Source organism: Equus przewalskii, chromosome 1, assembly GCF_037783145.1.
Source record: "Equus przewalskii isolate Varuska chromosome 1, EquPr2, whole genome shotgun sequence".
Classification (NCBI taxonomy): domain Eukaryota; kingdom Metazoa; phylum Chordata; class Mammalia; order Perissodactyla; family Equidae; genus Equus; species Equus przewalskii.
The window spans coordinates 38,737,804-38,762,666 of NC_091831.1; the positions used below are offsets into that span (position 1 = coordinate 38,737,804).

The 24,863-nt window shown below is 40.1% G+C and overlaps 1 protein-coding gene across 4 annotated transcripts in view; it reads left to right on the forward strand.

The window, feature by feature from the left end:
• Window positions 1–24,863, forward strand: part of PANK1 (pantothenate kinase 1) — a 110,502-nt gene that overhangs the window by 84,110 nt on the left and 1,529 nt on the right. For 3 of the 4 annotated variants that reach the window (XM_070561635.1, XM_070561615.1, XM_008534247.2), the window contains 5 exons: window positions 1,522–1,874; window positions 10,762–11,015; window positions 15,625–15,801; window positions 16,300–16,423; window positions 20,391–20,516. In XM_070561635.1, coding sequence (XP_070417736.1) covers window positions 1,522–1,874; window positions 10,762–11,015; window positions 15,625–15,801; window positions 16,300–16,423; window positions 20,391–20,516 — 1,034 coding nt within the window. Of the gene's footprint in view, window positions 1–964; window positions 1,152–1,521; window positions 1,875–10,761; window positions 11,016–15,624; window positions 15,802–16,299; window positions 16,424–20,390; window positions 20,517–24,863 lie in introns of those variants that run through there. The other variant, XM_008534248.2, reaches the window with a different exon arrangement.

Genomic DNA, 24,863 nt, shown 5'->3' on the forward strand with positions numbered 1-24,863 from the left:
CAGTGAAGCACAGGAGAGAAGATTCTGTGTACAGGGCTCCTCCCGTGTCCCCCTCCCTCCTTCCTCCCCAACATGCCCATCTGGGGAGCTAAGTAGTAGGACTGCCTAGAAGAAAGAACTTCTGTAGGTCCCACTTGCATTCCTGGCAGTGTAATTAATCTCTGGGTATGATATGCACAATTTGACCAGGGCGCAGGTGGATGTTCTCTAGGGCTTAATAAAATAAGCTTTTTGAAAGAAGTCACTTTAGCTCCCTGAGTCTTTAAACTCAGTTTTAGTATCAGTTTCAGATTTAGCCCATGGAGTCTGCTGAGGGAGATGAAAAGGGAGAGTCTAAATTTTGGACTCCCATTAGGTTTGCTCTGTGTTCCTTGCAGAGCGTTTTACAGCACAGCATTAAATTTCCACGTTGCCTCTAAATAAAATCAGCCCATTCAGGGAGCTCAGCTCGTTCTCTTTTAATAACAATAAAAATACTTATGATGGAGATTCATTTTATCATAGATAAACATCTTCAGTAGATTTTATACACACACACACAGACACATACACACACATCTAAAGGCATGTCTTTGTGTGCAGACCTGATCAAGAGCTGTGCTTGTTTGTGGGCTTGCCTGTCAGTAGCCATGGTTCTTCTGGTTTAGTAGTTGCCAAGCCTGCAGATTGGAAGTACTGGGGAGTTTTTAAAAAATGCCCAGTTCCCACCCCTGAATTAAGTCAGAATCTGTGGGAGAGGAGACCAGAAATTGGAATGTTAAAAGACAATTCTAACACTCAGTTGGGTTGAGGACTTTTGGGCTGGCTATTTGAGATGGAAAGAGTGTCTCTGCTTAATGAAGAAAGAAATGAGATGTAACACCAGCTGTTTTGTTTTTAGAATTCTGCCACCAAGGAGTCATCATGTCGTGCCCATCATCTCTCATAGCCCCCTTTCTCTTCCTTTCTCCTCCCTATTCTGTAGATTAACAGTGGAGTTACATCTTATAAAGTCAGCTCATGGAGGCAAACATTGAATACTGTAAAAATTATTGTTGAAAAGTGCCCTGGGAAGACACTGTGAGGCTTAGAGAGACCAACACACCATCTCTCAGTACATGTAGCATAGCCAGTTTTTCCTCTGGCATTGGAACAAAGCACTGTTTCTTTGGGTGAGTTTCTGGTAAAATAAGTAGCATTTGGGAGCCACAGTGTATGCAAAATATGTATCTTTAAGTATTGGAATTGCACTCTCCACAGTGAAATTGTCAAGCCCTGAGAAGCACATGGGAGCTGCAGAATCCTATTTCTCATCTCGTAATTCTGAGGCAGGCTCTAATTGAGTGGAGTGTGGGCAGAATCATGGGCACCGTTTAAATTGTGAATTTCTCCTTGCCTGTCTTCTTTTAGGCACATATAGTAAATTGAATATTAAATGCACATATAGATGTGACACTACTGCTTTTCATTATTAAATATTCAAAATCGAACATTTCTTTGAATGTGCAGAATTCATCGGCACTCTGTCTTTCTGTCCTCTAGCATTCCCGTGGTTTGGCATGGATATCGGTGGAACGCTGGTTAAATTGGTTTACTTTGAACCGAAGGATATTACAGCTGAAGAGGAACAAGAGGAAGTGGAGAACCTGAAGAGCATCAGGAAGTATTTGACTTCTAATACTGCTTATGGGAAAACCGGGATCCGAGATGTCCACCTGGAACTGAAAAACTTGACCATGTGTGGGCGCAAAGGGAACCTGCACTTCATCCGCTTTCCCAGCTGTGCTATGCACAGGTTCATTCAGATGGGCAGCGAGAAGAACTTCTCCAGCCTTCACACCACTCTCTGTGCCACAGGAGGCGGGGCTTTCAAGTTCGAAGAGGACTTCAGAATGGTACGTTGGGTTTGTTCTCGTTAAAACGACAAAACCTTCCCTTAGAGAAAGAAAGAAAACCTCCCACATGTCCGTAATCATGGCTTCTCATGGCAAAGAACTAGACTACTAGCCTTAGAACTTTGGACAAGTTTACTTCACTTCTCTGTGCCTCAGTTTCCTCATCTATAGGAGAATAAAAGTAGTTCCTACCTCATTGGGTTGTTACAGAAAGGATTAAATGAGATAATATGTCCCTGGCACTTCATAAATGCTTAATAGATATTAGCTATCATCATCATTTTTGGTACAATTACTGCTGTGCAGTATGCTGAAGACAAGACGATATAAACCCCGTTCTGAAGTATTTCAGTTAGACTTTTCCACAGACTCTTACTACACTATCATATAAAGCATAATCATGCCAGTTTTATAGATACACAGACTGAGGCCTGCAGGAAAGCCTTTCTATAAATCCTACTGAAAATGATTACTTCTGTCTACCCATTTACTCCAAGTATCTTTTCTGAATATCATTCAGAAGTTTAGCTCACAAACTAAAATGAAATCTTGGGTATTATTTATAGGTGAATTCCTTTATGAATGAATATGACTTAGGAATTATGGTTCTACATAATAAGAATAATGCTGTATCCTGACCGGCAATACGTACCAGCTCTGTGTTGCTTGTTTAGATTTGACCAATTGGGCTAAATGGAAGATATTGATGAGTAACATGGAGTCCAGAGTTTTTCTTTATTTAGCAATGCCTTAACACCCATGTGTTCCAATTTCCTCATCTTCTACAGTCAAAATCATCTCTCTACTGTCCAGCCTCATCTCACAGGGAACAAAATGAAAATAAAGTGACATAATAGATGGAGAAAATAAAGGCAGCTAGATTAACAGAAGTGACTGAACATAGGAGAAGGAAGGGTTGGAAGATTTGGGGATTAGTCTTGCCAGGTCGTTGAACATACAGTGAGGTAAGTTGTAAAGTGCATTTTCTCCGAGCCTAGAGTGCAAATTACTGGCATTTTGTAATGGAGCTAATGTAATCCAGTCTTGCCATAAAGTCTACCATTAATGAATAAATTAGTAAATCAACGCATTATTCATGATATTTAATAAAGCTGTAAATGCAAGTTTTATTTGTATCATCAAAAGTAGCATCATTTATCTCATTGATTGTAGTAAGTAATTTCTGCAAGAGCTGACAACAGAGTCCTAGAGCAGTATCTAAGTGAGACCAATTATATTCAAGTTTTGGCTTTCTCTTCTGTGTCCCCTTTCCCTCTCCAGCAGCAGAATTTGACACCACCACTTACTTAAACAATCCATGGGAGCTTTTTCCCACCAAAGGGGACCCAATGATCAAAGAGTTTTGAAACCGAGAAGGTTGAGGTCCAGGGTCATGAAAATTACCTTTGAGTCTATAATTGAAAAAGCACTGAACCTGAATTCTAGTCCCGTTTCTGCATTTAGGTGGGTGACTTTGGCCGAGACACAGGGCCCTCCTGTGGGCCTCAGTTTCATCATCTGCAAAAAATTGGGCGTAAGTTGGAGAGAGGAGAAAGGATGTCTAGGACATCAGAACTGGAAGTGACCTTTGGAGAACAGGAAGTATAGCATTCCTGTGCTACATGGTCAAGGAAACTAAAGCTAAAGAGAGATTGACAGGCTCTCGCGGTTCTTCCTGGGTAAGAGCTAGGGCATCGGCTCAATTCTGATTCAGAAGGAAATGCTGACCCACCCCTAGTGCTGTGAGCTCCCCAGGTCACTCAAGGACGCCCTGTCTGGCCGTCTCCACTAGGGAGCCTGAAGTGAACCTACAACCTAGGGCATTTATGTAACCTCCATTAATGGCTCTGTCCCTCCTCTGAGATAATCCAGGTTGGGGAGAAAGTTATTCAATATATGTTGGCCGTAAGCAAGTATGTTTCTCAAGGTTCTGAACTGAGAACGGTTGTGTCTTGTTACAACCAAGATAAAGAAGCCTCTGCTCCTTCAGGTAGGCTGCCAGAACCTAATGAATATCCCTAAACAGGGAGGAAGTCAAGAGTGTTTGCGAAATGGCCTGGAATATTTGCACAGCAGTCATATATGGGCTGCCTTCTGTTTCCAGGCTCAGTCTTGGCCAAAGTGGAGACAGAATTGAAGAAGACAGAGGTCTTCCTATGGCCTGTTTGGAAGTAATGTGCCCTCATCCTTCCAAAGTTCATGAGGATGAATAGGTTTGATCATCCTCTTTCCTAAGCACTCATTCACTCACTCAACTAGTATTTATCGTGCTCTTTCTATGTGCCAAGTACTGTTGTGAGCAAAACAAAGCTCCTGCGCCCTGGAGCTTATATTCCAGTGCAGGGAGACAGTCGGTAATCAGTTACGCAAGTGAACATAGAACATGCCATTTAGGACATACCAAATGGCGATGACTGGGAAAAAAGTGGGACAAGGGGGATACGGAGTGTTGGGAGGGTCTTTGTGTGATAAGGTAACATTGGAGCAGGGACCAGAAGAAGTAATAGAGCAAACCCTGCTGGTATCCAGGGAAGAGTTTTTAGGCAGACGGAATGGTAAGTGCTAAAGCTCGTAGACGTACTATATCCAAGCTCTTCCCTTTTCCAGAATAGGAAATGGAAAGCGCTTACTTACTTGTAAAGAATCAATATATACTGCTGTATATGTTAGACAATAGAGCAGTGCCTATACATACCTGTAAAGTCCTGTCATTGTTATTGTATAAAATCAGTGTTTTTGGTCTGCTACAACTTTACAGATAAGTGTTTTAAAAATCTGAGTAATTAGGGCTAACTAAAATATGTTCAGCAGACCCTGAATAGTTAGTAATTGTTGTTTGATGACTATATCTTTTCTATTTATAGTAAATGTACTTAAATCCTTAGAAACTGTTAACTATTCTTCATCCAATTTAGAATGTATAAGAAAGAGCTAGAAACTATGAGACAAGCATTAAATTAGACCGCTGTGTAGAATACTTCCAACTGAACAAAGCTACGTTTGTTTCTTCTTTTTCTCTTTCCATTTTTCCCTTCCTTCCTTTTCTTCTTCCTTCCTCGTTTCCTGTCTTCCTTATTCTTTTAACACTTTAGGATCACTATCAAAAAATTTCTGACTGGCAGAAATTAGCCTGCAAAATTAATGATTGACAAAATGGAACACAAAAGAAAAACTTAATCTAACTAAAAGTGGTCTAAAAATTGATGAGCAAGTGAGGAATCCCACCATTTGAAAAAAATGGTCCTCAAGAGGAAGACTCCCAGTAGCTGTGCACCGGGACCCTTAACGCTGTAGGTTTCAGTTGACTTTTTTTTTTTTCCCCACTGTCTATATTCTGTGGGTTTTGTTTTAAAGAACCTACCAGGATATTTTATGATGTAATTCTAATATTTTTATCCACAACTACACTTCCTAACTTCAACAAGAGTACGCTTTAGAATTCAAAGTATTCTACCAATAGAAAGTTTATAGAAAAAAAGTCATCCTTTCTGTCCACTTAGCTCTTCATTAGAAAAGATACTTTCCCTTGTCAGTTTTGTTCAGTCCAAGACTAATGCTAATTAGAAGTTAGAAGTGACTCTTTTAGTTACTTAAAAAAAACAAAGACCTACCCTTTGAACAAACAGGATTATAACAACAATCTTATTTGGTTGACATGAGATTTAGGTAACAGAAAAGGATTTTGTGATTGCTTCATTATATTTTTTTTCAAGGTGTGAGGACTTAAGAATTGGCCTGCCTTAAGTCAGAAATCTCCAAGGAAACAACTAAAAAAGTTAATGATGATGGAAAAATCATCGGGGTCGGGGGTAGGGTAATTGTAGATATGTGAAATTCTAAATCTAAGTGGACCATTCAAGAATATTTGTTACCTTGGTTCCTATTGTTAATCCGGGGACTGATTTGTGATATTGCAGGAGTATAAGGTTTGGCAGATAGTGTCATTCTCCACTTTGTTCTGGCTTAACACTTTTGATCCCTCATGTATGGCCCCTTTTATCATTGAATGTGGGGCGGAAGAAGCTGTCTTTGAGGTTTTGTTATCTTTCTCACTCCCAGAACATGTTTGAAATTCATCTCTCTCTCAGGTCTCTGTTAATTCTCCTTTGTGAAGAGAAAAGAGCCCTGAGTGTTATTTTTTATTCAGAATCAACCATTTTATATGCAGATTGTTCTTGGTTTAGTAAGATAACCTTTTCTGTCACTTCCAATTTGATTTATGGAGCCACTGTCTGCAAAGCACCTTGAGAAGTGGAAGGTATCTTACAGATGTGTATTTTATTCATTTCTGAAATACAATTCGGTGATTCATTTCTCAACTGCAAGGGAGTGTTATAACTGGTTAGGGGTAGGTCCATAGAGTATTCCCATAGGGAGTAGGTATGGAACCTCTTGGGATGGTTTTTACCACATTTATTTATTTAGCTATTTAGTTATTTTTGACAGACAGAGCTGAAGCACATAAGGAGAGCCTCTTAAAATTGTATCCTGAGTGTGCCTTATGTTTAGGACCCATAATATTTTCTAATTTTAGCATAAAGGGAATCACTGAACTCTAAAAATTAGAATCTTCAGTTTGGAAATGGTGTTTCCAAATGCATTTCAACTTGACATAAGAAGACCTGAATCATTTTACTTCTCACATAATTATAACTCATGTATATAGTACTTTACAGTTTCCAAAGCATTTTCACACAGCTGTCTCATTTGATTCTTGAAAACAGCCCTGCGAGTTAGCTCGGGCAGCTGCTATTACGGAGAGTATGTGACTTTATCAAACACCTGTTATTATTGTACTGGCGTGTGTAATGGGCTCATCCCAGCTCTTCAGCTCCAAAATCTGTGTGGTCCCAAGACCAACAGCATCAGCATCACCTGGAATATTGTTAGAATTGCAGTCAGAAACTCTGGGAGTGAGGCCCAGCACTGTGGAATTTAACAAACCCTCCAGGTGATTTTGAGAACCCCGCTGTGCCCGTACTTGCTTGGGTGACTTTGGTTACTAGGCAAAACAATGTCAGTTCATCCTAGGTGTAGTTTGAAAGTTTTTTCTGCTTTATTTCTTCCCCTACTCGCTAGCCTTGGGATCCAGAGTGGATCCCTTAACCTGCTCTGCTGACCCCTAGTGATATATTTCATCTTCAAAATGGGTGATGATAATAGCTTCCTAGCCTAAAGTACTACAGATGAAATCTATACAATTTTATATTAGCTTCCATTATTTACAGAGTTTAAGCCTTAGGGCAAGCTTAGGTTTGTTGTTTTTAAGTTTGAGGAGTGGTCTAAACTTAGCTTTAATGATTTAGGAATTGACGGAACTCATACTCTCCAAGAAGGTGCTGAGGAGAGTTACAAGCAGTGGGGTGCTGAAGTCAGCTCCTACGACTTAAGGGAGCCCATTATGTGCCTGTCTTCTCAACTCTGTGGTTAGCGACACCATGTTGGTAGCTTGACATTGGCCATGGTGGGGGTGATTATACCACGGAAACTGGTAAATGCTATAAACCAAGGCTTTTGCTCCCCGAGAGCCAGTTGTTAAAACATTTACCAGCACACCTTAGTTACCAGGTTATGTTACATTAGCTGAAACCTCATCTACATATTTGCTGATCTGATATTTCAGAGGTGTCATCATTTAAGGCCGATTATAGAGATCAGCATTGGAATATACGTAAAATTAGTAAGATGGAAGTCCGATTCAGGCCACAGATGTGTTTTGTTGGCCTTCAATATTTTTAGTAAAAAGTTTTTAAAGTAGCTGCCAGCATCTAAAAATTGGAAGATTTCACATAAAATCTGGATTTCTGGCCTTGAAAAGTAGGATCATCTGACAACACTGAGGCCCTATTACCACATGGCAACATTGGACTGCAGGTGAATTTTAAATGTGTGGGTTATCTTGTGTGCCACAATCCCCATCATCCTGTTACTTTACATCTGGTCAAGGGCTTCCCTCCTTTTTGTTTTCTTACTGTCTCCTGTAGGCATTTGTGTTTGTTACCCCTGAGATAAAGAAAATGAAGCTCAGAGAAGGAGTGGTTCTCCGAAGCTGGGATCTGAACATGCTGTTTCAGGCTTTGCACAAAGTTAATTCAATTGTCCGAGTGAACTGCAAAATCTGAGGAGTAATTCCCATCGTGTTCTGAATTTCAGATGGCCTGTTGGAAAGTCCAAGTAATGATCTGACACATTGCTTACTCTTGGGCATCTGTCCTGTTTCCTGGGTGGCGAGGACTTGTGAGGGAGGTCTCTGTAGGTCTCAATGAAAGTGGCTGATATTTCTGTTTCCCAGTTTGGGGATGCATGACCTCAGGCTTCAGAAACATCCATTCCTCTCAAATGGGTAGAAGAGATGTTTGCTTGCTGCTAGCACTTTCTTTGAAATAGTTTTTGAGGGGAAAGGTGAGAACATGATGTTTCTTTTCAGGTCAAAGTTGTACGTGCTGAGTTTATCTGCCTTGACAGGTTTTTCTTTTCCTGGAGCATAGCTTCAGGATATCCAGGTGGACAAACCGTGTCTCTGTCTGTGTTTGTGATGTTGGTTCCTGGAAAGGGCTGTCAATATTGTAGATGGACTTCTGATTAATTTTTAAGCAAGTTAACCTATGGTCCCAAGACTGGCTGATGAAATTGCTACTTCTCAGTTTGGGGTGAACCGGGAGGTGATAACTTTCCCAGCTGCATTTAACAAATGTTTATTAAGCATTACGGACAAGGCTTTGAGTGTGGTGGTCAGGGGCGCCTAATGAAGCAGAAAACAAGCCAGAACGTGACCAGTGCTGTAAGTGCAATGGAAGAGGTTACTAGGGCCAAGGAATCGGAGAGGACTGAGAAGATGGCATTTATACTGCTGTTTCTCACTATAGTCTTTTAGGTCTCCAGATAGTTTTATAACTATAGTATTACCCCCTTAAAACGTGTATAATTACATGCATCTCACCCAAAAGTTTCACTTGATAAAAAGTGAAGCGTTTGGAATCATAAACGAGATAGATTTACTTTATTACCAAATGTCACTTAGAATAATTGTTTCTGTGTATCAAGAAAACTTCTCCCACCTTGCTGTGGCCGAACCTATTCTAGTTAATTCTGCCCTGTGGGTATAGCTTCAGTGGATTTTATTGAATGGGAAATTCAGATGAGTGATACAAAGTCAAAAGTTTTCTTCTAGCTGTTAACTTTTGTAATGAAGAGGATGCCTTTTTGGCAAAATATCTGAGTATAGGACTTGCATAGGTTGTTTCCAGATCCCAGAAGTAGTACCCAGGATGAATGGAGACAAGGGAAGAACAGTGAGTCAATGGGAGCTATTTGCTAGTTGTATCACTTGGGGAAAGTTACTTAAGCTCTATGAGCCGTAACCAAAGGATAAGAATAATAATACCTACTTCTAGGGTTTTTGTGAGAATTAAATAATTTAGTACAAGTGCTTGGTGTGTAGTAAACAATAAATATGAGCTATTATTTTCTTAAAGAGATTTTTTAAAACTTTAAGTTAGATCTTACAAATTATCTTCCTTCCTTGGTTCAGTTTCATGTTGGTGATTGTTAGATTTTTTTTTTTGTCCATGGAAAATAATCATCCACCCAAACCTCTGGACCAGCAATAATATCACTCTTGAGGACCATGAATTAAACTTTTAAGGATGCAAAGTGGCCACTCACCTCTAAGTCTAGCCCACAGCTAACTCTTTACATTTTTCCTCCTGTACCTAAGAGAGTGGGAGTTTTTGTCTCATGGGAGCGTGAAAGGACACTTTGGTGCCACCTTAGCTATTATTTAAAGAGCCAACATTTTTTGAGCCCTTTGTACATACCAAGCCCTGTGTAAGCATTTACATATATCATTATCAAGTAATCTTCACAACAACACTGTGTAGTGGATGTTATTATTCCCATTTTACAGATGAGGAAACTGAGGCTTGAGAAGTTTAGTAACTTGCCCCACATCCCTCAGCTGAGTAAGTGTTAGAGCTAGAATTCAAAGCCAGGTCTGTTGAATTCCAAAGCCCAAGCCTGGGAAAAGGGGAGTTGGGCTTTGTGTCCCCAGCTCCCAAGCTCACCTTGCCTCCCTCAGGATCTCATGTCCTGCCAAGGAAGTGCAGGATTCGTGCTGCTTTCAGAACATTCTCACTCTCCTCACCCTGAGGGAGAACCCTGGTCTCAGTGGCGTGCTGTATTAGTTTCCTGTGGCTGCTTTAAAAATTACCACAAACTTGGTGGCATAAAGCAACAGAAATTTATGCAGTCATAGTGCTGGAGGCCAGAAGTCCAAACTCAAGGTGTTAGCAGAACCACGTCCTTCAGAGGCTCTCGGGCAGAGTCCATTCCTTGCCTCCTCCAGCTTCTGATGGCTGTTGGCATGCCTTGGCCTGTGTTGCAGCACTCCAGTCTCTGCCTTCGTCTTCCCGTGGCCTTGTCCTCTGTATCTATCAAATTTTTCCTCTGTGTCCCATATAAGGAAACTTGTCATTGGACTTAGGGCCCATCCAGATAATCCAAGATGTTCTCTTCATCTCAACATCCTCAGTTACATCTGCAAAGACCCTTTTTCCAAATAAAGTAACATTCACAAAATTTCACTCTGAAAATTAGGTCATGGACATATCTTTCAGGGGCCACCATTCAACCCACTATGCACACTAATGGATGCTCTTCCAGCAACCAGGCAAACTCCCATTCTTTAGCACACATGTGGGCAGACAGATGTCCCAAAGGCTAGTTTACCGCTGGAGGGACTGATTTTCAACAAGATTTCACAACTTGGTGTTTCAAGGATGTTTCCACACTGTTAACATTAATGTCACATTTTAAGTCCTGCTAGAAGCCTGTGGGGCTTCCCCTGAGGTGGTTGCAGCCTTTCTCACAAAGTTTTGTTCTCTTTCAGATTGCTGACCTACAGCTCCACAAACTGGATGAACTGGACTGCCTGATTCAGGGCCTGCTTTACGTTGACTCGGTCGGCTTCAATGGCAAGCCGGAATGTTACTATTTTGAAAATCCCACAAATCCTGAATTGTGTCAAAAAAAGCCGTACTGCCTTGATAACCCATACCCTATGTTGCTGGTGAACATGGGCTCAGGTGTGAGCATTCTAGCAGTGTACTCCAAGGACAACTACAAAAGAGTTACAGGGACCAGGTAAACACGGTTTCCGCTAGGAGAACCTTTTTGTACTTAAACCCAGGCCTCTTCCTTGAAGACCAGTTTATTAAAAGTTTATTTATATTGAATACATTTTTAAAGAAAGATCTTAACCTCCTCAGCCAACCAAAAAGAATTTATTGGATATGTTAAAGAGGGTGATTTATATAAATGTTAATAAAACACAGGCTTTGCCCTGCTGGAAACTGGTCGAGTTGGGGGAAGAAAGGTTGCACACATTAGAAGTTTTCCCAAAAGGCAGTACACGTTAAGGGTCAAATGAATGGCAAGGACAATAGAAACACAATCGAATCTAGATGGAGGGATGCTTGGGATGGTCAGAGAGGTCCTCAACAGAAACCACCTTTTGGAACCAACTTGGTGCCTAGCACAGGATGAATTGCTTGAAATAATACATCATTCCAACCAGTAAACCAAACTGGGTTTACAAAGAATGCTTTTTACCCCCAGGTAAATGCTCCAGCTGAAAACTGGAATAGTTAGCACACCTCATAGGGAATTTTGGAGTGCACCGGACTGGAAAACAGCCCTGCCACACAACTAGGCAGAGCGACTTGTGTTTTAGTGCACACGGCAAGGGCAGATGGGCTCAGCTTCCTGTTAATGGGGATTCAACACGGGAAAAGGATCCCGGGTCAGAAATCTTTGAGAAATTCTAGCGTAAACAAAATTAAACAGATTTTCTTTACTTCTAAGAGAAGGATTTGGTATGAGGTGTTTCTCCAATTTATTGAACTACAGAACCCATTTTTTGGAGGAACAATTTAAGGAACTAGTGCCATGTGGAATGTTCTTTGCCCCATGGTATTGAAACCATTGTTTTTGATAGGTGAAGATATCATGTAACTTCTCTGGGCCTCGGTATCCTTGTTTGTGCCATGAAAGGGTTTGTTTCTTAGGTAGTTTCTACAAGCTTTTCCAGGACTGAAATTCTGCAGTACTACTGACCCATTAGGAAAAAAGCATTGCTTTTCTACTGTCTTTCCATGACTTGTGATGAGTCTGCATAAATCAGTGGTTTACCACTGGGGAAGGGAAGATTTAACTCCCTAGGGGATTTTGGCAATGTCTGGAGACATTTTTTTGGTTGTCACAACTGGAAGTGGGGTGCTACTGGCATCTAGTGACCAGAGGTTAGGGATACTGCTAAATATCCTACAGTATATAGGGCAGTTTCCCACCACAAAAAAGTATTGAGCCCCAAAGGTCAGTAGTCCTGGTGTTGAGAAACCCTGGCATCCACACACACATTCTGACTGAATCCTGCTTGTGTCCAGGATATAGGCTTTCATGTGTACTTTGGTTGCCACTAGGCATACATTTCCTTACTGAGAATACACAACCAAGCTTAGTTGCTTACACAAGAATCACAACTGACCCCATGGCCTCATGAGGACTGTCAGGAGTATCAGAGACACGTGAATATTTCAGCTGAGCTGATTCTGCCTTGGAGAGTGATCTCCTGATAAACGTACAATTTTTAAGAAACTACAGACTTCCTTGCAGAGAGAGCAATTGACCTGGTAGAGCTAGTCCCAAGGTAACAACAAGCTAACTATTTTCCACAATTAGAGATATTTATAATTTTGTTGGTTAACACTTAACAAATTCATGAATTACATCACAATTACACTTTCTCAAACTTGGTGGTTCCAGGGATCTGGGTCATCCTCTTAAATAGCTATTAATGAGCTAATTATGGTGTTTGGCTTCTATTACATGTGTAATAATGCCTCTGAATTCCAGTTATTGGTAAATGCCCACTAATGACTTCTGCTTTACAATCACCCACAAATCCTGTCTGGATGTCCAAGCTTCTCTATAGGTTCTCTTCAACCAGTAGTTCTGGAAATGTGCTCCAGGAGACTGAAGGTTAATAGAGAGCTCTTTCAGGGGCTGCCACAGGTAGAGGAGGGAGTTGAAACATCAATTCTGTGGGCCCCAGAGCCTCCTTGTCCAACCAGAGTTGTTCTGCCAAAGTTTTCTTTTGTTCCAAGTTAGAAAACCACTGATATAAACTATTCTGGTCAACAGTGAACGTCAGCGTGTGGAACATACTTTGGGAATCATTGATCTAAGCAAATGGCTTACGCTTTAAGTTTTGCTACTCCTATTGTGAATTGATGGCTGTAACCCCGGTTTTTTTGTTATTGTATCAGACCCTATTTTCTCATTAAGCTTTTTTATTTTTAGGAAGCCACATCATTACAGGATACCAGTTTTCTTTTAAATATATGATTTTAATTGCTTCATTTCAGGATTATGTATCATTTTATTACATCCTAGGTTAGGTAGCAACATTTTTTTTTTTCTATTGACACAACTCCAATTTTATTATAGAAGTCAATGAAAAAACAAACTAGGACTTTACAGCTGACATCGTTAGAAGGTGTAGTCTATTAAAAGAGAAATGTAAAGAATTTTGAAACTTCGGGGAAAAGAGCAGTACCCCTCATCTCATTGTTTTGGAATCTATTTTAAGCACACAAGCACTCAGTAACTGAAGCTTTCTTCCACTTCTCCCTAGAATTCCTCACTTCAAAGTTGTTGGTTTTTTAAAAAAAAAAAAAATGATATTCAATGGCTGTTTCTAGCAATATGTTTATGTCTCTGATTTACTGAGGGTCTTACTGTGTGTCTGCTGAAACAAACAGATGTATCTGATTATGAGCCAGAGAAACACTTGACAAAATAACAGTTAGCAGGTTGAGGATATTAATAAAGTGCTCTTTTGCGACTGTGCATTCTTTCCTCCTGTCTGCAGTGCACCAGTTGTGCAAATGCATGCTCGCTTTCCCCATTCAGCTCTGATTCTTCGTCTGGAGTCACCTGTCATTTTCCAGTCATGCAAAGCACTTGTCCTTTTTCACTCATACCAACACATCAGTCAAGTTGCCTTCTTTCTAAGTAAGCCAATGACTTCAGTTGCCTGTGTTTGAATGCCTTGATTAGTACAAATGCTTGATGTTCAAAGAGAGGTAATTAGTGTGGTTAAAAGATAGAAGCTAGAAATGTGAGTAAATACTTTTTAAAAATATACAGAGAGAAAACAAGACAAATCCAGGTGGCATACAAACCAAAAAGTGTTCCCCTTAAAACATACTAGCTTTGTAGGGTAGACTGAAACCAATAACATAGCATGACACACCACATTAAATGTAAATAAAGATAAACTCTTAGAGGAAATCCAGAGTTTCTACTGTGACAGAGCTGTCAAGGCAATGATGTCCACGGAGCTCTTTATTTCCTCACAGTCCTGCACCTACAGTTTGGGTATCTGCTGCTGGTGGTGCCTGGCTACATAATTCTCCATGAGAACCTATAATTTCAATGAAGTATGTATTTTTTCAAGAATCACAGCTTAAGAAATATTACATACAGTTTCACTTTAGATGCAGTTTAAAGACTATGTGCCTGTCTATAATCTGGTACCTTCTTGTTAATGGTTATTAAGTATACTTACCCTAAATTTTCTTTTTTCAAATTTAAGTTTAAAATAACCTTAATCAACTTGAATTTTCTCTTGGAATTAAAAGCCAGTGCCCACACTCATATATGAGTCCCAGGGCTAGCCGCTCTTGGGGCTTCCGAACAAATCAGTGAGAGCCATTTACTCTCCACATGTGCTCTTCTGCATGGTAGATACAGAGTGGAACCATGCCACTCTCACTGCCCCTGTCCCTGCCAGGACTTCACTGGTGGAAGCTTTACTCTGAATCTGTTTTTCTTTCCCTCAGGTGTCTTTGATATTAATATACGAGTTCATTCTCAACCAACATAATTAGTTTCTAATTTTGTCAAAAAGACTATTTTAGAGGAATTTCCCTCAAAGTAACTGAAAGCTTTTAAAACATAGTTCGAGCGTTGGAACCATTTTATGACCTTTTTTTTTTTTTTTTTTTTACTATTTTTGACTATCGGGTGGTAAGTAAAGTATTAATAACCCTTCCCAGAGTTTACTAGAAAAAAACCAATATGTGAGCCATCAGTGGTTTCCTTTTAGAAATTTCTGAGGAGGTTAAATGAGATTATTTCTGCTAGAGAAGCAAGATAAGGTGAAAGATAACAGCTTTTGGGCTGACCATTCCTGGCAGAGTCCTAGGTCAGCTTTGTCGTCACAGAGATATGAATTATGCTTCATGTACACGCAGTTTCTTTTTCTAAGAATTTGTATTCAGCTACATTTTTTTTTAACATAGCAGTCATTTCTCTGATTATTTACTGCTTTCAGACTGCCCAAATAAGAGAAATCATGATTTGGCTCCATGTTATAGATGGGAAGACTAAATGAAACACTTAGGTTAGTGGCTAGTTGAAGGTCTCACAACAGAAATCAGTGAGAGTCTTTCTCTGGTTCTGTTCTTAACTGTAGGGGCAAGCTTTCCTTGATGTTTTGTCTTAGTCTCTGCCCTCTTTTTCATCCAATCTACCCTACAGCTGTTTTGCACCCTAGCACTTTAATTCAAATACCCCTTTGTTTCTCTTCTGTTTTGATTAACCCATATTAGTGGACTTGATTTAGTTGGGGACTTGGATGAGCATTTCTTAAAGTAAAATTTAAAAATAAACCTTATTGTTCCTTCAGTCTTGGAGGTGGAACATTCCTAGGCCTATGTTGCTTGCTGACTGGTTGTGAGACCTTTGAAGAAGCTCTGGAAATGGCAGCTAAAGGCGACAGCACCAATGTTGATAAGCTGGTGAAGGACATTTACGGAGGAGACTATGAACGATTTGGCCTTCAAGGATCTGCTGTAGCATCAAGGTAGAGAATAAGTAGCTAGGAGTAGTAGTGATTCAACACAAGGCAGCCTCTCCACCCTGGCCATTCATTTAGTTATTTCTAAAAATGTCAACCCACCAGCCTGGTGCAAGTAACTATGGTATCAGAGCTCCGACTCCATCTCCTGCCCTTTATGAAGCAATGAGATGTTTAGCTCTTGAAGCTTGTGTTTAAAATAGGGCAGCTTTGAAAGAAGGTTCTGGAAAACTGCAACAGTTTCCCCCGTTCCATTCTTGTCCAGATAGCTAGAGGCATTAAAAAAATTTTTCCCCATCAATAGCCATGCTATTTTGTCCCTTTTAAGAAAAGGGCAGCCAACCATCCATATTGTAATCCTGTCTGCTTATACATCATGGTAGCCAAATCAGGTCATTTGAGTTTTAACAGAGTTATTCATAAAGCCTTCCACAGTACTTTGGTGGAAGCGTGGGGTCTGCCTGAGGATGATTTTGAACACTTTCGCTAATATTTCCAACATAGCTTTGGCAACATGATGAGTAAGGAAAAGCGAGATTCCATCAGCAAGGAAGACCTCGCACGAGCCACACTGGTCACCATCACCAACAACATTGGCTCCATTGCTCGGATGTGTGCATTGAATGAGGTAAGGCCTTAACTCAGGGAAAGCCCTGTGTCATTCATACATACCTTCTTTGGCAACGCAGTAACCATTGACCCTTACAAAACTACAGATCCTTGGGAAACCGTCCCTTCATCGTAGTCACAGCTTGTAGAATGTGGGGGAGGGGGAGGGGTATGTGTTTATTTTTAAGTAGGCACTGGATGATGACAAATGATAAACCATGGAGCCATAGAAACAAGGTAAAATTATAACCCATGCCATAGTCTCTCTAAGCATCATTGTTACCATGCGCCTACTAAAGTAGAGGAAAAGCTTTGTACATTCTTGCAAATAATTGCAGGTAAAGTGTTCCACTTGAACTATTCGATATTCTCTCTGCTTTCAGCTTCTTTACAGTGTTGCCTTGTGGCATGGAGTTCAAGCAGCATTGTACAGGGCTATCAAAGCACAGAGACCTTGCTACAGCTGAGGCCAGCCAGGGCCCCAGGCATAAGAAGGGGTGGAGCTGGTGACTGACAAAGCTTTGTTACACATTTCAAAACATTGCAAAATTCCTTTGGAAAAAATGGAACCCTTATCTGAAATACAAGATATGTAAAGTCAAACAGCTGTCACTGAGTTAGGAAGACAAGAAAGAGGGTCTGGGACGTGGAAAAAGTAATAGGAGAAGTATTAATCATAGCATCACTAATAGGGTTTTTTTAAATATAATTTTCATAGCAATATGGCATACATGTAGAAGAGGGCTCAAATTATAAATGTATAGCCAAGAGTTTTCATACACACACCTGTATAGCCACCACTCAGATCAAGAAACAGAACATTACGGGTACTGCAGAAATCCCGCCCAGCCCCCTGCTAGCTGAATATTGAGATGTTAAGCAGGGTATGAGGCAGTCTTTATGGTAGATGGGTGCCAGCCCTGCCTTTGAGCTGTGGGATTACAAGAGAGCCACCCTTCTTTCATGATATTAAATAGAGTATGTCACTGGTCTGTGCTTCAGGGTGGTAACCTTTTGTAAGTCCCCATTTAAGACGGAGTTTACATGTGGGGCTGATATTAGATGAAAGAATGTATTCCAGAGAAGGGCCTTTTCAAAGTCCGCTTTGGTCCTGGGACTTGCTATAACAGAGGATTTCTCTTTCGACATTAACCTTTAAAGGGAGTTTTTCCAAGTAGCCAAAGAAGCCCTGAGACAAACATGCATGTAGTTGGCTGGACTCATGGACTCTCAAAGGGCGGTTCAGTGGGAACACCTCCTGCCCAACAGAGCAATAGATGCCCTTTCCCTTGCTTTCCACAGAGCTTGAGTGAGCCAGCAGTTCTTTTTACCTGTCTCGTAATCACTATAGGGAAAGGCAACTGATTTTTTTCACTTTTGATTTCAATTTCAATACCATTTATTGTTGGAGCATAGCAAAGTGGCTATTTGAAAGGGTAGTCATGTCACCTGCTAGTGTGAATAACTGTTTTAGATGTTTCTGTGGAGTGGAATGAACGAGGGGAATCACGGATCGCCTTGGGCAAGGGCTCCATTAGCTGGCATCCTGCCAGCGCAGCCTCCCTGTGGACGCACCAGGAACCGGCAGCGTCAAGTTCCCTGTCAGACCCGTGACGCAGGTTCTCCAGTCATTGCTTTGCTCCCTGACCCAGTGATCGGAGAACCTTTGATTCCAGCCATTTCATAGAGGGACACCACATTTACTGAATCTGAAATATTTTTGCTGTGATTACTGAAATGCTATGAAATGTTTCTCAATCAACTTAAAAATTTTTAATTCATTTTTTTGAATAGAAAATACAAACACATAATACAGAGTTTTAAAGACACCAGAAGATGTACAGGGAAGTGAGTCCGCTTTTATACCTCTGATCCTCAATTTCACCTCACTAGAGGTAGCCATTGTTTTTAGGTTTTTTGCATTTGTTCTATACTGTATGCAATATAAGATAAACACATCCTTCCCAAGGCAGCAAACTCTATATAACATTCTTTTTTTTAACAACAGTTTTATTGAGATACAATCACATACCATACAATTCATCCTTTGCATGCTATTCTACATCTTGCCTTGGTTGTTTATCAACTTTATATTGTCAAAATTGGTAAACATACATATAAGGGAGAGAATAGTATAAAAAAACCTCCATATATCCACCAACCCAGACTCAACAGGTATCAAGATTTTCCACACATGCTTTATCTCTGTTTTTTTCTTCATCATCCCTCTGCTCCTCTCTCCTCCTCCCCCCTCCTCCTCCTCCTTCTCTCTTTTTGCTAAAATATTGGAAAGCAAATCCCAGACATGATATCAGTCCACCTTACATACTTCAATATGCACTTCTGGAAATACTGCTTCTTGCTTTTTTACATGATAATACATCTGAGTGTTATACCTTTTCTACCTCAACATTATTTTCAGAGAGAATTCTCCCATGTTTGCCTCTAGTCTCTTTCCTTCTTTTTTTTTTTTTTTTTTTTTTTTACATTTGTACCTTTGACCCACTTGGAATTTATTTGAAAGAAGGAATGTCCATAAGCTCTTAATGCCACTTCTATTCCTTCTGGCTTTGTACCAGAGTAATTCAGACTCCCTTGTTTTGGGGGGAAGGCGAAACTCCTGAATTTTATTAAATTCCTCTTTAATCTGAGATTCTTATTTTGAGTGTTCCTTGCCACCCCTCAGTCTGAGTAGTTGTGGCTAACAGTTCTTATTTGTGGAAACTTATTGAAACCACCAGCCAGCCTCTGTGGTCTAATGGTTAAGATTCAGGCTCTCATCCCCACAGCCTAGATTGTTTCCTGGTCAGGGAACCACACGACCGGTCTGTCAGTGGTCATATTGTGGCAGCTGCACGTTGCTGTGCTGCTGAAAGCTAAGCCACTGGTATTTCATATACCAGCATGGTCACCCATGGTGGACAGGCTTTAGCAGAGCTTTCAGACTAAGACAGACTAGGAAGAAGGACCTGGCCCCCCACTTCCTAAAAAATTAGCCATGAAAACCTTATGAATGGCTCAGAGCATTGTCTGATACAGCACCGGAAGGTGAGAGTATGGCGCCAACCCTGCCGTGCTGTACACAGGGTCACTAGGAGTCGGAATCAACTTGTGGGCACTGACAGCAACAAATTAAAACCACCTGCCACCCCTCCACTGGTAGAAAATTTTCACAGTGGTTACTCATCAACTTGCATTGTTAAAACTTGAGCCAGTTAAAAGGCGATGTTCCCAGGCTCTGATTGCTATTGATAGACTGTTCAGAAAATAATGCCAGCTTCCAAGACTCTCTTCCCTTTGCTATGAGTGACCATAGCAACTTGCTCTGTGAGTGAGTGAGGGGTGAGCAGCCTCTGCATGGTAGAGGAGCTGAGCTCCATGTGAAGTGTATGTTCAGAATGCAAGTCAATGTCCTTGAGAAGAAAAATATAAATGTATTTTTTGTTACCCTATTTTAACCCACATGTTGACTAAATGGGATATTCCACCATATATCCTAAGGGTAGAAGCTGGATGGTGTTCCTTTTTGTATTCCCAGTGTTTGGCACTGAGCTAACTTGGGAGATGAATAACCTATACCATGGCCTTTTATTTATGAGTTGGTTATGATAAGATTTTATCATTAGAAGTTTGATGGATTGAAGGAAAGCACAAACAAATGTAGCTAAACTTGAACTCCAGTTACAATTTTAGATGTGTGTTGGCAGCTGAATTACTTATCAGGACTAAGGCAACCTAATGTAATACCTGCAGAGAAGGCCAGTATCAGTCTCTGCCTTGCCCAACAAAAGTCTTACCCTCTTGTTCTTGTGCAGTGCACTCTGATGTTTGTTCAACTTCATCTTGAAATGCTGAAATAATTCTACTTAAAAAAAAATTTACTTTGCAAAGTCCTGGGAGTACAATGACGTATGGAACATTGGGTCTTTGCTAAATGCTATTTTTGTGCCATGGTTTAATTGTTTTCCTGTAATTTTTTTTTCCAGAATATTGATAGAGTTGTGTTTGTTGGGAATTTTCTCAGAATCAATATGGTTTCCATGAAGCTGCTAGCATATGCCATGGATTTTTGGTCCAAAGGACAGCTAAAAGCTCTGTTTTTGGAACATGAGGTAGGTTGAGTCTGTGTGGACTTAATTGTCGTAAGTGGAGTGGTTTTGGTTGTCTAACATGAATGCGTCCCTTAGTTTGCATTTACGCAAAGGGTAAGGAAGAGCTATATATAAAATGGAAGCTCTCTTATCCAATAATCAGGACTGGTTGCTGGTTAATCAAAAAAAAAATCAGTTAAAATGGGTAATCATTAAAAAATATCTCCCTACTTTAGCCATTTTATTTTAACGTAATATGTATAAATGCTCATTCACTCACCAATTTTTTGATGTAGGACCAACACTTGTTTTGGAGCCTGGGTTCTGCTGATTGCAGCTGTGCAATTGTCCTTTTTTTCCTAATCCACAAATTTTATGCAGCTTCTTTGATTTCTGGTTGTCTTGATCCTTTATTAAAGTGGATCAAGAAATTAAAGATACTTAAGAAGCAATTTGGTTGCAGAATCCTAAATTTTTGCCTCAGTCTTTCATGTGTGGGATCCACCTAAATGGAGAGCAATGGTTTGCAACCACTTTTTTTAATCTTTTTTTTGTTTTTTTTAAAGATTTTATCTTTTCCTTTTTTCTCCCCATAGCCCTCCGGTACATAGTTGTGTATTTTTAGCTGTGGGTCCTTCTAGTTGTGGCATGTGGGACGCTGCCTCAGCATGGCTTGATGAGCGGTGCCATGTCCACGCCCAGGATTCGAACCAGCGAAACCCTGGGCTGCCCAGGCAGAGTACGCGAACTTAACCACTCAGCCACGGGGCGGCCCCTAATATTTGTTTCATTTTATTTTCCAGTTTTATTGAGATATAATTGACATGCAACATTGTATAAGTTTAAGGTGTACAACATAATGATTTGATATATGTGTACACAGTTGTCTCTCAGTATCTGCAGGGGATTTGTTCTAGGATCCCCACAGATACCAAAATCCAAGGATGCTCAAGTCCCTTATATAAAATGGTATAGTATTTGTGTATAACCTACCATATCCTCCGTATACTTTGTCATCTCTAGATTACTTATAATACCTAGTAAAATGTAAATGCTATGTAAATTGTTGTTATAATGTATTATTTAGGGAATAACAACAAGAAAGAAAAGTCTGTACATGTTCAGTAAAGATGAAACCATCATAGGCCTTTCCATCTACATGATTGAATCTGCAGATATGGAACCCATGGATGTGGGGGACTGACTATATTTCAAAATGATTACCACAAACCCTGGGCCACCGAAGCAGAGCGCATAAACTTAACCACTCGGCCATGGGGCTGGCCCTGTTTTTCATTCTCAGTCTGGCTTATTTTGCTTTACATCATACCCTCAAGGTCCATCCATGTTGTTGGGAATGGGACGATTTTGTCATTTTTTATGGCTGAGTAGTATTCCGTTGTATATATATATATATATATATATATACCATGTCGTCTTTATCTAATCATCAGTCATTGGGCACTTGGGTTGCATCCATGTCTTGGCTTTTGTGAATAATGCTGCAATGAACATAGGGGTGCATAAGTCTCTCTGAATTGTTGATTTCAAGTTCTTGGGATAGATACCCAGTAGTGGAATGGCTGGGTCATATGGTAGTTCTATTTTTAGTTTTTTGAGAAATCTCCATACTGTTTTCCATAGTGGCTGCACCAGTTTACATTCGCACTAGCAGTGTATGAGGGTTGCCTTTTCTCCACAACCTCTCCAAAATTTGTTGTTTTTTGTCTTGGTTATTATAGCCATTCTAAAGGATGTAAGGTGATATCTTAGTGTAGTTTTGATTTGCATTTCCCTGATGATCAGTGATGTTGTGCATCTTTTCATGCGCCTATTGGCCATCTGTATATCTTCCTTGGAGAAATGTCTGTTCATATCCTCTGCCCATTTTTTGATCAGGTTGTTTTATTTTTTGTTGTTCAGTTGTGTGCATTCTTTACATAGTATGGAGCTTAACCCCTTGTCAGATATATGATTTGCAAATATTTTTTCCCAGTGGGTAGGTTGTCTTTCATTTCAATCCTGGTTTCCCTTGCCTTGTAGAAGCTCTTTAGTCTGATGGAGTCTGATGAAGTCCCACTTGTTTATTTTTTCTTTTATTTCCCTTGTCCAAGAAGACATGGTGTTGATGAGAACTTTTAAGATTTACTCTCCTAGCAACTTTTGGTATTGACCTTTTTCAAGAATTTAACTGGATTTTCATAGAAGTGACCATTCATTTTGTACTCTTTTTATTGGTTTAGGTGGTATCTAATTATATTAGATTATAACATTAACAATAGAACTATCATAAGTAAATCTGAAGATAAACACAGCTGACTCTTGGCACATAAACACCTCGACTTGTGTGAACAGAAGAGCTTGGGCTACTAAGAGTTGCCTGGTGGCCTTGAGAGGCTGGTGTGCCTGGACATCAGCCAGCCTGCTTACACAGGAAATGGAGAGTATTGGGTAATTCAGAGAGTCCCTTATGTGGAGTTTCTATGATAATATAAATCAGAGGTTTCTAAGAGCAAGTTAGGGGGGCCCTCCGTTTTTCTAACCTCCTTTTTCATTCCCTTTAAAATCAGTCCTATAGAGAGCAACTATTTATCACAGGAGGTTCCTAAATCCCTTCAGTATTTTGCAGCAGAAAAAACGTGGAGAGAACGAGAATGATAAATTTGTAACGAATAACTACTGTGGCATTTTTCTCATCTCCAAATTGAATTATTTATTTGAAAAGTCGCTGATGCACTTATAAGTTATTTTGAGCTCTCCAAGCCCATATTTTGTTTTATTAAAGCATAGAAAGCAACAGAAATTTAAATACTAAATAGTTAAGGCTGAATAATAGAAATTAACACTAAAGAAAGCCTAAAAAAATCTTTTTTGCTTATTTATCGTTTCCACATAAGATTTTGTTTGAAAGAGAAAAAAGCACCTCAGCTTTAAAAAATTAATTAAAATGAAAAAGAAAACCACTCTTCTAATCCAGCTGGGGTTGCCATATTTAGCAATTAAAAATACAGGACACTCAGGTATTTTATCTCACATTTATCCATATTTTTATCCAGCATCTCTAAGTCCAGATCCTCTTGGACTAATGCAGAAAACAGAGACTGGAAGCTGTCAGGGTTTAAAACCATCTACAAGGTCATGTGGGTAGTTAGTTGGTGGTACGGTAGGGAATATTTTGGGGAAACTCACTTCTGTAGGTAAAAATGCAGTCACCTGTGTGACTTTGTACAATCCCAGGCCTCTGAGGACTTGGGCTTTGGTTTGTCACTAAGTATCATAACTCAGTCTCTATGGCCAATGCAAGTAGAGGGTTTTTATAACCCCTTATAGGTATTTCTCAGAAAATTCTCTACATTCGTAAGTTCGCTCTGGCTTAGACAGGCCTTACTGGAGGATACTGTGGAGAGAGAACTGTCAGGAGGTGCTGGTATGGTGGCTTTCCTGCCCTACCTCAGGAGTCCTCACTCACGGTCTTTCATTCATTCAGTGCATATTAGTTGCACGTCTCCGAAGAGAAGTGGTCCATCCGAGCAATTGAGAGCGCAGCCTCGTACTGACTGGGAGACCTTAGATCTTGTCCCTACCCCTCCATCTCTGTTTTAGCGTTTGTAAAATGGGATGATAATAGAATTTGTCTCATAAAGTTCTTGTGAAGATTAAATGAGTAAATCCATGTAAAGTGCCTAGAATAACTTCCAGCATATAGTGAGCCCTCAATAAATGTTAGCTGGCTGCAGCAAAGATCCTGCTATGTAGCATCCTGACATTTTGCCACCCATTTCTGCAGTAACTGTTGGAGTCAGGCAAAGACAGAGGAGTGGTCTCCTGCCTTTTGGAAGCCAGGTTCTCTAAAAATGCTTACTTTTCAGTTCCTTTCCTTTTCCCAAAAACGTGGGCTTTTCTTTTACAGATGAGCAGAGTGAAGCTCGGGTTGCTTTAGATGCCTTTCCAAGCTTAGAGTTCTTTCCTGTGAGACACTACAGCTTTGAAGTGAGACAGATTTGAAGGCAAGCCTTGGCACAAGTCATGTGACCCTGAAAGGGTCATTTACTTTATCACCTTCCATTTCTCACCTGTGAAATGGGGGTAATATGAATTTTGCCATGGCAAGGATTACAATAAAATAATTTTAATGCTAATAATACCCAGCGCTTATATAGCACACACTGTGTGCTGGATGTGAGTTAGCTTACTTAATAGATATAAACAAGTGGATGTCCAATAAATTTTATTATTATTATTATTCCACCGTGTTTCATGGCAGAGTTCAGGTTTTAAATTTCTTTTCTCTACATTAGAGGGCAGCATTTCTAGAATTATTAAAAACATTAGGAACTTGGATAAGGTTCAGAGATAACTGTACAGAAG